This window comes from Panthera pardus, unplaced genomic scaffold (assembly GCF_024362965.1).
Source record: "Panthera pardus isolate Hobbes unplaced genomic scaffold, ASM2436296v1 HiC_scaffold_1, whole genome shotgun sequence".
Classification (NCBI taxonomy): Eukaryota; Metazoa; Chordata; class Mammalia; order Carnivora; family Felidae; genus Panthera; species Panthera pardus.
This window is the reverse complement of record NW_026526654.1, coordinates 71,516,873-71,529,565: the sequence shown is the minus strand read 5'-3', so window position 1 is coordinate 71,529,565 and position 12,693 is coordinate 71,516,873. Positions and strand designations below refer to the sequence as shown.

General features: G+C 53.6%; 1 protein-coding gene across 1 annotated transcript in view; it reads left to right on the top strand.

The window, feature by feature from the left end:
• LOC109265992 (uncharacterized) overlaps nucleotides 1–10,819 on the top strand; it is a 35,531-nt gene extending 24,712 nt beyond the window's left edge. The window contains exons 4-5 of the mRNA XM_053899875.1: nucleotides 7,038–7,141; nucleotides 7,624–10,819. Coding sequence (XP_053755850.1) covers nucleotides 7,059–7,141; nucleotides 7,624–8,056 — 516 coding nt within the window. The 5' untranslated portion in view covers nucleotides 7,038–7,058 and the 3' untranslated portion in view covers nucleotides 8,057–10,819. The remainder of the gene's footprint in view (nucleotides 1–7,037; nucleotides 7,142–7,623) is intronic.
• The last annotated feature ends 1,874 nt before the right edge of the window (nucleotides 10,820–12,693 follow it).

The window sequence follows — 12,693 nt, the reverse complement described above, 5'->3', positions numbered from 1 at the left end:
GACGGTCTGCACACACTCTTCCATCACGGCACTGACCCGAACAGTGAGTGTGAGTTAATTACGAAACAGCCTGCTTACGCTTGGTGAACACGAAGGCCGGGGGCCCTCGCAGTACCCCTCGTACTTAGCGCTGGGGCTGCCATTGAGCAGGCCCTTGACAAATACTCACTGAGTGAACGGAACTGGATGGGGAGGATGAGTTGAGGTCGGGGGCAAAGGGAAAAGTCTGACTCCCCCTCACTGTGGTCTGACCCCAAACCAAGAATACCCCAGAAGAGGCTGACAGCATGAATGCCTCCTGGTGCCTCGTTTTCTGCAAGAACCTGTGTGGCTGGCTTCCCCGGGTTGTATGACCTTTGAAACAGTCTTTATGCAACGTGTAAGGTCAGTGTGTGAGGCTCCCAGGAGCACGACGGGACATTTTATTACCACACGAGTGGAGAAGTACCAGATGGGATCCACCAGGGCAGGAGTCCGCTCCTTTAAAATCTGCACCAGTAACCTCCCAGAACCAGAGCGAAGTTCTTTGTCCAGTGGGTAGTCCAGCTGGTGGCAGATATCCCCTGGCTCATAACCAGCGTGGCTCTATTCAAGCTGGCTTTGCAGGTTTCCGAATAGAAACACCTGTCAGTTTTCCTGTGCTAAAATGTAAAATGTACAATACGGTTTTCTCATCAAGCAATAACTAACTTTAATGCTATTCAAATATATCAAACTCAGGATATTTTACGATTTTAGGAGCAGCACGATTTCTTTGAGGTATAATTGATGTACAAGATCGTATTAGTTTCAAGTGTAATGCATTTAATATTTGGATGGGAATGTGGTTTTATAGTAAGGCTTTAAGGGAGCGGTACATCTCTCCTTCAGCATCACCCAGACGTGACACAGCTTTACATCCCTTCCTAATTAGCTTATAGAGAGAGCTTTGCTTCAAATCATGTACCCATGTAATAAAGGTCCTTGTTGCCATATTTAGAAGACTGTGTCCAACATAAATTCCACTCCCAAATCTCTTTCTTATAATGAACCTCCATCAACATAATGAGTTCCTTGGAAGGAAGGCATTGTGTAAATTAAAAATACTAATGAGTCATAATGATAATGAATTATTTTCCTTATTACTGGGAGCAGGACTAACCTTGGGCACATTTTCCAGTATCTGAAGGTGCCTTCCCTACACCCAGGATTGCCTCCCTTAAAATATCTCCTTCCTTCTTCCCCTTTTTTTCCTTTCTTTTCCTTCTTCCTTCCTTCCTTCCTTCCTTCCTTCCTCCCTTCCCTTCCCTTCCCTTCCCTTCCCTTCCCTTCCCTTCCCTTCCCTCCTTCCATTTTTTGCATCAAAACTCTGAATCCCCCAAATGTCCCTGATCCTATCTGGTCAGTCTTGGAGGAAAGGAAGTTACCAAACTGGTTTACACTCAAATGAGTGACCAAAAGCACCCTTTAGCCATTTTCAACAGTGCCCTAGCAGTACCTGGATGCTGTTATTTTGAAAGGTAGCTGATTAGCACAGAGGAACTGGCAGACTTCCTGGCTGAGACAAGCTGTGTCTTAAGGATTGTCAGGTTACAAGTAACAGGAACCCACTCAAGCTGAATAGTCAAAGAGAATTTGTTGGTGGGCTACAGGACAGTCCTCACAGAACCCTGTGGCAGAGGCACAGCTGGGCTTTGGGGGCGTCAGGGACAGGACAGGACTGCTACGAGGAACTAGGGTAAACTTCTCCCTTCTCTGGGACCGTTGTCCACAGACTCCTCACAAGTGCTTCACTCTCTCCCCTTCTGCAGACAGACTCGCTCCGCTTCTCCATGCACACGGGCCAAATGCGGCACCACCGAGTCAACCTGCACTCACTTCCAGGGTTCTGTTTCCACATTCTTGGGTGAGGGAGGCTCGAGGCCAGATGGGACAAACACAGTGCCTGGCCCAGGGTAACAACTTCATTATGTGTTTGTTGATTTAGACAGGATGCGGGCCCGCCCCTCAGGGAGGGGGATGGGGTACCTCTCCACAAGAAGTCCACTATATCAGGCCAATGAGTTTTTTGTTTTTTTTTTTTCGGTTTTTTGTTTGTTTGTTTGTTTGTTGCTTAATTCAGTTGGAAGCCCAGGATGTCGAAGAGCTTTGGGAGAGGAGAATGGCATTGGCTCATGTTGGGGGTGGGGATTAGCAACAGGCCTGTGATGGGCTCTGGACAAGTGGGGCAAAGAGCTCCCGGGGCCAAGTTCATCCTCAGGGAATAATACTTGCAAACAATGGGATACCTTCCCACTCCCTTGGCACCTGTGTTGCCTGGGACTCAGCCGGGGTTTAATGAGTCAAGAAAAGGGGGATTTGCCAATTTGTTTTCCACTTCGCATGCACTTGCTGGGAACTTGGATAAGTCACCGGACCTCTTTGGGAGTCTCCTGATTCCAATTCTTTTAATAAAAAATTATACACATGCACACATACAAACACATATACACACACACATTACTTACATACTTTTATGTTATTCTTTCAGCAGATTATTATCGTGTTTCCCTTTGCCGTCCTGAAGTCACTCGGAAAGGGCCTCCAAAACCTGGCTGGGAGGCTCAAGGATTATAAATCGCTTGTGGCCAGAAAGAGAGATGGTTCACCTCCTTCTCAGGGAGGAGAAATGCGTGCTGTGTGTGAAGAGCTACATATGTTCTTTGTAGTGATGAAGCTGGTGATCTGGGAGGCAGAAAGCGCACAGAAGCAAATGATGTATCAGATCTGCTCCTTTGGGAGCGGGTGGGCGTGGGAGAAGGTCAAGGAAAGACCTGTTTTGTGCACTTGGGTTGAGGGAGAGCTTCAAAAGATAGAAAAACCCTTGGAGGGCCTGTGGCTAAAAACTGTGGATCTCCAGTTTTTCTTTTTAAGTTTATTTATTTATTTATATTTTTAAAGATTTTTTTTAAAGTTATTATTTTTTTTAATATTTATTTATTTTTGAGGCAGAGACAGAGCATGAGCAAGGGAAGGGCAGAGAGAGAGAGAGGGAGACACAGAATCCAAAGCAGGCCCCAGGCTCTGAGCTGTCAGCACAGAGCCCGACGCAGGGCTCAAACTCACAAACTGTGAGATCATGACCTGAGCCGAAGTTGGACGTTCAACCTGCTGAGCCACCCAGGCACCCCTATTTATTTTGAGAGAGAAAGGGAGTGTGAGCTGTGGAGGGGCAGAGAGAGAGAGAGAGAGAGAGAGAGAGAGAGGACTCCCAAGCAGGCTCCATGCTGTCAGCACAGAGCCTGATGTGGGTTTGACCTCATGAACCATAGGATCACGACCTGAGCTGAAATCAAGAGTTTGACACTAATGAAATCAGCCAGTCAGAAAAAGACAGAAATCGTGTTTTCACTCATATGTGGAATTTGAGAAACTTAACAGAAGACCATGGGGGAAGGGAAGGAAAAATAAGTTACAGAGAGGGAGGCAAACCATAAGAGACTCTTAAATACAGAGAACAAACTGAGGGTTGATGGCGGTGGGGGGGGCAGGCAGAGAGCGGAAAATGGGTGATGGGCACTGAGGAGGGCACTTGTTGGGATGAGCACTGGGTGTTGTATGGAAGTGATGAATCACGGGAATCTACTCCCGAAGCCAAGACTACACTGTATACACTGTATGTTAGCTAACGTGACAATAAATTGAAAAAAGAAAAAAAAAAAAGAGCTGGACGCTTAGCCAACTGAGTTACCCAGACGTCCCTCTCCAGGAGATTTTAAAAAGCACCTACCACTTGGCTGTGCCCTAGAGGAGAGTATCTGGCAGGATGAATGGCCCAGCCAATCCTCCTGCAGCAGACTCTGTTAATGTTTAAATTGGCAGCTCTTTCTGCCCACTGGACCTGTCCTCCCCATGCTTTAATAAAACTAGCTTTTTGCACCAAAAAAAAAAAAAAGAAAAAGAAAAAGAAAGAAAGAAAGAGAAAGAAAAGAAAAAAAGAAAAAAAAACGTTCAGGTGTATTCTTATAGGGGATGAAACAGCCAACAAAACACACAACATCTATCTCCCAGGTAGGGAGAGGAGGTGCAGACAGGCTCACCCTGGCTCTCATCCGTCCAAGTCCAAGGCGAGGAGAGACGAGGTGTGCCCGGACAGGCAGGGTGAGCAAGCCCGGCCCTCAGCCTGGCTGGGTGCGGGCAGCGGGGCCTCTCAGAGGAGGGGGCTGCAGGCCTGCCGTGTGGAACCTCTTTCTAGCATTCATTTCCTTTGCTCAGGAGTCATTTATGACAATCCGTCCGTGGCAGGCCGATGGGGCAGATAGCTTTTGGCAGAAGGCCTTTCTCCTTCTCGCAAATGAAATCACACGGCGAGCCACTGGCAGTGAATACAAAGGAAGTGTCTGAGGCCACTGGATGGAGGGGAACAGCTGTTGGAGCCCGAGTCCTCAGGAGACTTCAGAATCCACAGACTCACAAGGCAGGACCCTCCAAAAATAAACTGGGATGTGGACAATGAAGAATGCTGTCTGGGATGGAAGTCAAAACCCGGAATTACCAATGCTGATGCAGAAACGAAGTAACAAGCAAACATGCACCGAGAGCCTCCGGTCCACACATGCGTTTTATTTCTCCACAGAACCCTCTGACCCTAGGAAGCGGGCTGGCCAGCGGTCTCCCCTCTACAAGAAACCAAGGCCGAAATTGCCACGGTGGCTTGCCCACGGTCCCATCGCTGGTGGGGGCCCAAATCCAGGCTCCCGGCGCCCACCCCCGGTGCCCGGTCCGTGCTGCGAGGCTGCGCCTGCGGGCTTGGGTGCTGAGCGGGGCGCTGCCAGGGTGCGTCCAGCACTGGGTGGAACTGGTCAAGCAGAAACCCCCAGGAGTGGCCCAGAAAAGAGCCCAGGGCCCTGGCACCGGGAACCCTTACTTGTTCTCACCTCACGTTGAAAAACAATACAGATGGGCACGAGGACAGGCAAACGATAATTCCACCATTCAAAGATAAGCATTTTAAACACTTTAGTGCACCAAAGTATCATCCTTGCAGCTATTTCCCGTTTTGATACCTTTCCTCACAAAAATGGGACTCCGCTCTTCCTGCCCTGTTGTAACTTCTCATTCTGTGTACTGTGAATGTTGTTCTGTGTCAGGCACACTTCAACGGCATTTTTCTCATGTTAAAAATGTGTGTGTATGTATGTTTTATGATTACAGAAATAATCATAGAATTATATGCTTGTTGTAAACTATTCTAATTCAAATAGTGCAGAAATGGGTAGCAAAGGAAGCCAACGTTTTACTTCATCCCACCCTTGGGACATAAGCAGTACTACTAAATTTTGTATTTCCTATTCGTCCTTTTCGACGCACAGACCAGATGTGACAGACTTATGTGCACATAGAAACTCTCTGCACACGGTGGGCTCGTAGACTGTTGTACACTTTGCGTCTCCCCTTCCTGTAACGTGGGCTCCTCCTCCTCCCCGGACGTGGGGCTCTCAGGCATCTTGGCTCCAGTCCGGGGGCAGAGGAAGGTCTCACGGGACCCAAGAAGGAAGCAGTAGCAGCCGGGAGCCAGTTACAGCATTTGGATTGAAAACCCTCTGAGGGGAGGGAGACGGCAGCCCAGGCGGCCACTTGGCATTCGTCAGGCACCCGCCCACCCCTCCTCAGGGCCGCTGGCAGGAGGGTCCCCGTGGCACCAGTTGGCTCCCTGCCACCCTCACCGAGCGCTCTGTGCCTCCCCAGGTGTGTGTATTCTCACGAGGGCCCTGATCCCTGCCTTGGAAGAAGAACACGACTCCAGAGCGGTGAGTTGACCTCTCAGGATGTTTTGTGGGTTTGGCGTTGTTCCTGACGGGAAGCCGGTGGGCCTACATTTGGTCCACACCCACGGGGAGAGCCAGCTTGTCCGGTGGGCCCACGGGCCTTCTCTTTGGTCACCTGAAATCAAGCAGTGTTGTGCCAGCCTGGACGGCAGCCAGGTGTGTCTGGAGAGGCGCTGACTGAAGGCTGGGAGGGACCCAGGTCAAGAGGAGGGTCAGTCTGGTGCTTCTTCCCGAGGACACACGTGCTTAAGGAGCTCCTGGCGTGTGGACTAGGATTCCCGAATGTTCATCCGGGCAGTAGAGGCTTCCTGGGAACCCGCTCCGAAGAGCACCTTCGCGTCCCCTACTCCTGCCTCCTGCCACGGCCGGGTGGCTGCCTGCCGCCCACACACAGCCTACGAATTCCCTGCGAAAAGGGAGGCAGAACTATGCAACTAGAAACGTTAAAGACCCCAGTCCTCCCCGGAGGCTTTTCCTCACGATCATCCGGGAGTGGGCAGAGCGTCAGGAAAGGGAGGCCTCTGAAGAGCAGGGCAGCTGTGGGAGGCATTCAGGTCAAGGGTGAGGGGGTGCATTTCCTGGAGAGCATGCTGCTCCGATGAGAGATGACAGGTTCGTGGAGCCGGTTCTCTCCTAATAGGTTAAAATGACCCGCTCAGAGAAATCAGGGAGAAGGCAGTATACGCAGGCTGCGTATACCACTCTGCGGTAGTGGGCAGAATAATGACCACCTCCCACCCCCCGAGGTCCGTGTCCTAATTCCTGGGGCCTGTCACTATGTCACCTTTACACGGGGGAAGGGGACCTTGCACAAGTGACTAAATGAAGGACATTGGGATGGGGGGAGTGTCCTGGGTTATCCAGGTGGGCCCAGCATAAGCACGAGGGTCAACAGAAGGAAGGCAGGAGAGTGCGAGTTGGAGAAGGAGACGGTCTCCTTCCGGGAGAAGAAGAGGTCACTGGGGCAGGGCAGCCATGAGCAAGGAATGCAGGCGGCCCCCGGAAGCCGGGGAAGGCGAGGCACTGGTCTCCCCTAACACTTGCAGAGCGAGCACGGCTCTGTGACACCTCGATTTCAGACCTCCGGCCTCCACAACTGTAAGAGAACGCGTCTGTGTGGCCTTAAGCCACTAAGTTTGTGGCCCCTTGTTACCACCACCACTGCGAAAATTAATATGCTGTTTGGCAGAGAAGAGGAATGGGAAGGTATTGTCCATTTTTGCTTATAAACTTCTCTTGTACGTATTGCAGACGACAGTCTCCTCGGGAGGAATGCTGGTTCAGACACTGAATCCCAACGACCTAAGTGAGAAAGGACGGCACTTAATGGAACTATGGTCTGTGCACAAAACAAAGTAAGTGACGTGGTTTCCTTAAGACTGCATTTTATGGAGTATTGCTCGGTGAGCAAAAAGAATGAAATCTTGCCATTTGCAACAACGTGGATGGAACTAGAGGGTATTATGCTAAGCGAAATGAGTCAGAGAAGGACAAATATGACTTCACTCGTATGTGGAATTGAAGAAACAAAACAAATGAACATAAGGGAGGGGAAGCAAAATATGAAAACAGGGAGGGGGACAGACCATAAGAGACTCTTAAATACAGAGAACAAACTGAGGGTTGCTGGAGGGGTGGTGGGTGGGGGGATGGGCTAAATGAGTAAGGGGCATTAAGGAGGACACTTGTTGGGATGAGCACTGGGTGTCATATGTAGGGGATGAGGCACTGGATTCTACTCCTGAAATCATTCTTGCACTAGGTGCTAACTTGGATGAAAATTTTTAAAAAAGACTGCATTTTATTAATGTGCCACACGGGCCCTTTTCCACAACAGGTTTATTCTAGAATGTACATTAATTCGGATCCTAGTAGTTGACGGCAGGCCCTGCAAAGTTCCTGGCACAGAGGGAGTCCTCTTCGTGAGGGGCCAGGCGTGGCCGTGCTCAGACCAGGGAGGACCTTCATTGTGCTCCTGGGAGAAGCCACAGAAGCTGCCAGCTCTCTTCTCAGTGTTTCTCAGGCCCACAGAAGAATTGCCGAGGGCTGGCGACCATCCGAACAGGAAGGAGCCTGGCAGAGGCGTCCCTGCCCCGCACGGCTCAGAGAGAGTAAGGATGGTGAGAGGTCACTCCTCCCTCCTGTGGGCAGCCCTTGGCTCACCGGCCACAGATGTCACAGCAGTGACTGGGTTCCCTGTGCTCGCTTTGGAGGGCGTGCACGTTCAGTTCTGGAGCAATGAAAGGCAAGGGTCCAGATCTCTTACCTGATCTTAACAGAAACTACAGTCATACCACCGTATCTCAGCGTGTGACAGCTATTTCGAAAAGCCCCATCTGTAACTTCCACGTTGACATTCTTGCCCTTAAACTCAACTGGGGGGGGGGGGCTCCCTCATTGTCTGTGAAGCTGCCGGCACCCGTCAGCTCCCCTGTCATTGGTGCTGTCTGTCTCTGAAGGCCTCCCTGCCCAGTGCTCCCCCACTCCACCTCTGTCCTCCGCGTGCCCCGAGTATGTCCCGCTTTTGCTCGCTGATCTGCGGACCGTTGCTGGTGGATTACTTCTCAGGACTCGAAATCCTGATGTTTCAAAGAGCCATACTTCTTCCCAGTTTTCCCAGGGGGCATGAGAATAAACCAGTCTCTCATTACAAAAGAGGCCCGGATGGAGTTCTTTGCGAAGCATAAGCAAGCTGCCCTGGGATTGGGCAACAGCGGAGATACAGCTGAGGCTCCCGTGCAGGGTGTGCTCTCCAGGCATGTCCAGCGTGTGGCCCACGCTCTAAGATGGGAGTTAACTCACATATTAGTGGGCAGCCCGCTCAGTGCCAGCCTGTGCCGGGGGCCTGAGGTCCCACAGCCAGCAGGGCAGATCCTGCCCTCGCCCAGCCTAGGTACAGCGAAGGCTAGAGTGGCATGACCCCCTTGGGAAAGGGGCAGATCTGGGCACTAATTTCACAGGGAGGGGCTCGGGAGGCCCAGGCAGCGTGCAGCATGACTTCCTTCATTGTCATGGTCACTCTCTTATGCTCCTTCCACCTCCTGAGGGGGGGCCAGGGTGCAGCCCTGGGTTCCAGGGAGGCGTCCATAAAGAGCTGATCAGGAGGACCGGGAAGTGACATCTGTGCACACTGCTGTCCCACACGAGGCTTGTGGGACGAGTGCCTGCAGCCAGCTCCCTTGCCTCACACCTGAGGGCGCCTTCTCTCTCCAGTCTCCCTCGTCCAGAGGCAGCGGAGGGTTCTAACTGAGCGGGGAACCCGAGGGCACCTGGCTCCATTGCTCATCGTGCCAGGAAGGTCGCAGCCTTTAACTTCCATGCAGAGCAGCTGCAGGATTGACTCTCCCCAGGAATGACCTAAAACCAGAGTAAAGAGGACTAGGGAGTTGCTTTAAGAGGGGCACATTGGGACTAGAAAGGGAGAAGCCTTGTCCTCAGAGGCAGTGCTTTGGTCTCCAGTTTGCCTTGGGCGTGGCTGAGGGGGGCAGTGCTGGAGTCGGGGGGACCACTCGGGGGCTCCTCCTCCACGAGCTGTCCTGACTCCGGCAGCCTGGTGACAGAGGGGGCTGGTAAACGCTGGCCTTCCTGTGTCAGAGAGGCATGAACCAGGGCCGAGGGAAGTCAACGGGAGACCGATGGGGACCTGGGGACAGGCCAAGGCCACCGCACCCCCACCCAGGTTTCTAGAAATGGCGAGTGTGCAAAGGTAAGTAATAATCACTAAGGAGACAACTGGAATTATCTGGAAGCATGTTGGAACAGAAGGCGAGCACAGCTGTCTTCGGGATCTGCCTTTCCCAACTTGATGAGGAGCTCTCGGGAAAGACCTCCTAAAACAAGGGAACTAAACCCAGCAGCAGACGCCCCCACACACCCGAGGTGCCAATGGCCGCTCCCAGTGCCACCTGGGTACGATGCGTGTGTCCTCACGGCCCCCAGGGGATGGGCACCGCTGTCACCCCGTTTACAGGGGGGAACCAAGCACAGAGGGTGCCGGCCCAGCCAGGCCCGGCCACGGCGTCTGGGAAGCACGCTCTCGAACACCGCTGCCCCCTCTCCGAGAGCCGGTTTGTTAGAAGCCTAATTTGGATACGCATCCTTGGAGTCCGTCCTAAGAAATAATTAAAGATCTGGGAAACGAGGCTGCTCGTCGCAGCACTAGTGAGAGAGGGAGGTGATAAATTATGGAACACCTGTACAAGGAATCTGTTCAAACCTGAAAACCCTGCCGTAGATAAATGTCTGTGGGAGACGACAACTGTCTGCACTGTATCATTCAATGAAGAGATCCGGTTCCAAAACTGTGCATTCCTTGTGATCCGATTCTTGCTATACCCGCGCGGCTGTAGAAGGAGACGTGTGGTGGTGCTGGGGAGCGTGCCACAGAACCCTGGCTCGGAGACCTGGCCCAGCTTAGCCCTCTGATGCACAGACCCGAGGGGGCTCTGAATATCCTGTGACAAATGCCCAGGGGACGTTCTCAGGGAAGCACACGCCCCAGGAGCGACTCAGGCCAGGAGTGCTGGCAGAGCGGCTTCTCGGTTCTTCTCCCTTCCTGAGGGAGACGTGCTTGGCTCTGCCTGACCGAGGTGAGCGCCATCAGGCCGCGGAGGGCCCCCTGCCCCTTGGTGCCCTGGGCGCATCATCGGGACACCTCCACCGTCAGCCTGTGTGCTTACAAAATCTCCGCCAGCAAGCCCACCGCCCGGATCTGTGCGCCTGGCCCACAGGTCACAGAGCGACGACCAGGCCTCTTGGGTTCGGGCAGCCTGGCTGTGGCCCTGGAGACCCGGGGGAGGGCTGGACGAGGGGACTGAGCACATGGACGCCTGTCCTCCATGAGCACTGCAACAGAAGGCGCCAGATTCCTTCTTGCTCATCGGTATTTCATTTTCCCATAACAAACAAGTAAGTACTGCTTCTGTAAAAAAGAAGAAAAAAAGCTTATTTTTAATTTAAAAAATGAGAGCCCTACATGACACGATCCTTTCTAGCTCTAACATCCTCTGATCTCATTACAGCTCTTGAAGGTTCACTCTGGTTTCTTTTCTTTCCTTGGCTTCCCAGAACGCTTTTGTTTCCCAGTGTGCTCACTGTAGAGACGCCGTGTTCCCGGAGGCCCGTGGGCAAATGGGCCACCGCCTGCAGCCGGCCGTGGGGCCCCGGGGAGGTGACGCTGGGTGAGGAACCTGTGTGTAGCCAAGGGCCAGGGTGGGGAGGGAGGACGCTGCCGAGCAGCTTGGCTCTTACCGTGTTCCTCCCTGAAAAGGAGAAAACACTTCAGCAATTCAAGAAGCCACCAGCCAGGATACTCTGAGAGGCCAGACTCATTCGAGCAAGATAGCCGACCCGGGAGGCGGGAGTCTGAGCGTTCGAGCGGCCTCGGCCTCAGCGCGGCCCTCACGCCGTTGGAAGGAGACCCGGGTCTAGCATGCAGAGGGAAGGGGGGCTGTGCGGGGGATTTCGCTCCCAGGGGATGGGCTGGGACGGGTGCCCATGTCCCAGGGCCCGGAGGGCACAGGACCCAACACGCAGGCTCTGGCGGGCAGCACTTTCCACCCAGGCCGAGGGGCGACCCCTCAGGGCCTAACAAGAAGGTCTGGAAGCCGAGCAGCTTGGCTGAGTGCTGTTTTGAAGGGGAAAGAGAGCGGTTCCCGATCACAGTCCTTTGTGTTACTAGCGGTACTGGTATTAAAAGGAGGCCAGCCATCCACAGTCTCTTCACTTGAGAATGCCGTCCTTATCTCCTCGTGTCTCTGTCCCTTCCTTGTCGCGGCTGTGCACCACCGGGCTCCAGGACGGCGTGCTGTGGCCGCCCGCCCCTGCGACCCCGCACACCTCAGCACAGGGTCTGGGAAGGCGGCCCACGCCCTCGCTCTCTAACCACAGGCTGCGGCCTCTCCACGTGGAGCCTCCCCTCCATGAAACTCAGGGTAGGATGGGACTGTCCTCTTTCCCCATGAGTGTCCCCAGGCTTCACCGGTGAGACGGGTCCCTGGCCTGTCGGGGTGAGTTTTGTAAGGTGCCTCACCAGATTTTACACCCCCCCGTTTTTTTCCCCATCTTTCTAAACTCAGGGGGTCCCTGGAAGACGGAAGTCCTCAGGTTGTGATCAGGGTCATCAAAGTCCTAGGCAAGGCCACACCCTCCCTAGGTAAAGGTGATCCCAACCGGGGAGGTGGAAGTTCACCTGGGAAGCTGACCGAACCCCGGGGAACGGGATCCGTCCATAGCAGCAACGCGAAGCACGTTGGCCGTGACTCGGCTTTTCTATTTCTGGAGGCGGTTATCTGTTGGGGTTTTGTTCTCTAGCTGGGCAGAGTCCCAAGGGACAAGCTCCGGGAGAGGAGGAGCTGGGAGGAGGTGGCCAGGAAACAACCTCCGGGGGGAAGCCGCGTCTTCTCTCTGGCTCTCTCTCCATCACAGATAACCACTCTTGCCTGAGCCGTTGTGAGGCTCTCGGTGACCCTGTGGCCGTGAGGATGGCTGCACTTCTCCCCTGGCTACCGCCTGCCCGGTTCCCGAACACCTCACACTCCTGCCGTGGGCAGGCCCCACCCAGCCGCACCCCTGCCTCAAGACCCTCCCTCAGCCCCCAATGTCTGTGTCAAGCAAACTCCCCTTGACTCCTTGTTCTCCCCTGCTGGGTCTCCCTGCTGTATGTAGCACGTCAGGACACTCCTCCGTGTGGACCCCTGAGGGCTGGGGCGGCGCTTGTGGGCCCCCCGCAGGGGTCGGTGACATGACCCATCTGGGGCCCTTGCAGCCACAGGCAGAGGCCAGTCACGAAGCTGCCGTTCTCACAGCTTGGTTTCTCCCTCACTTTTAGCTCGGGAATCGGTTCCCACATACTTGCCCTCTTGCCAGACCATCCTCCTCATCGACTGAAGAGGGGAAACTAATAGAA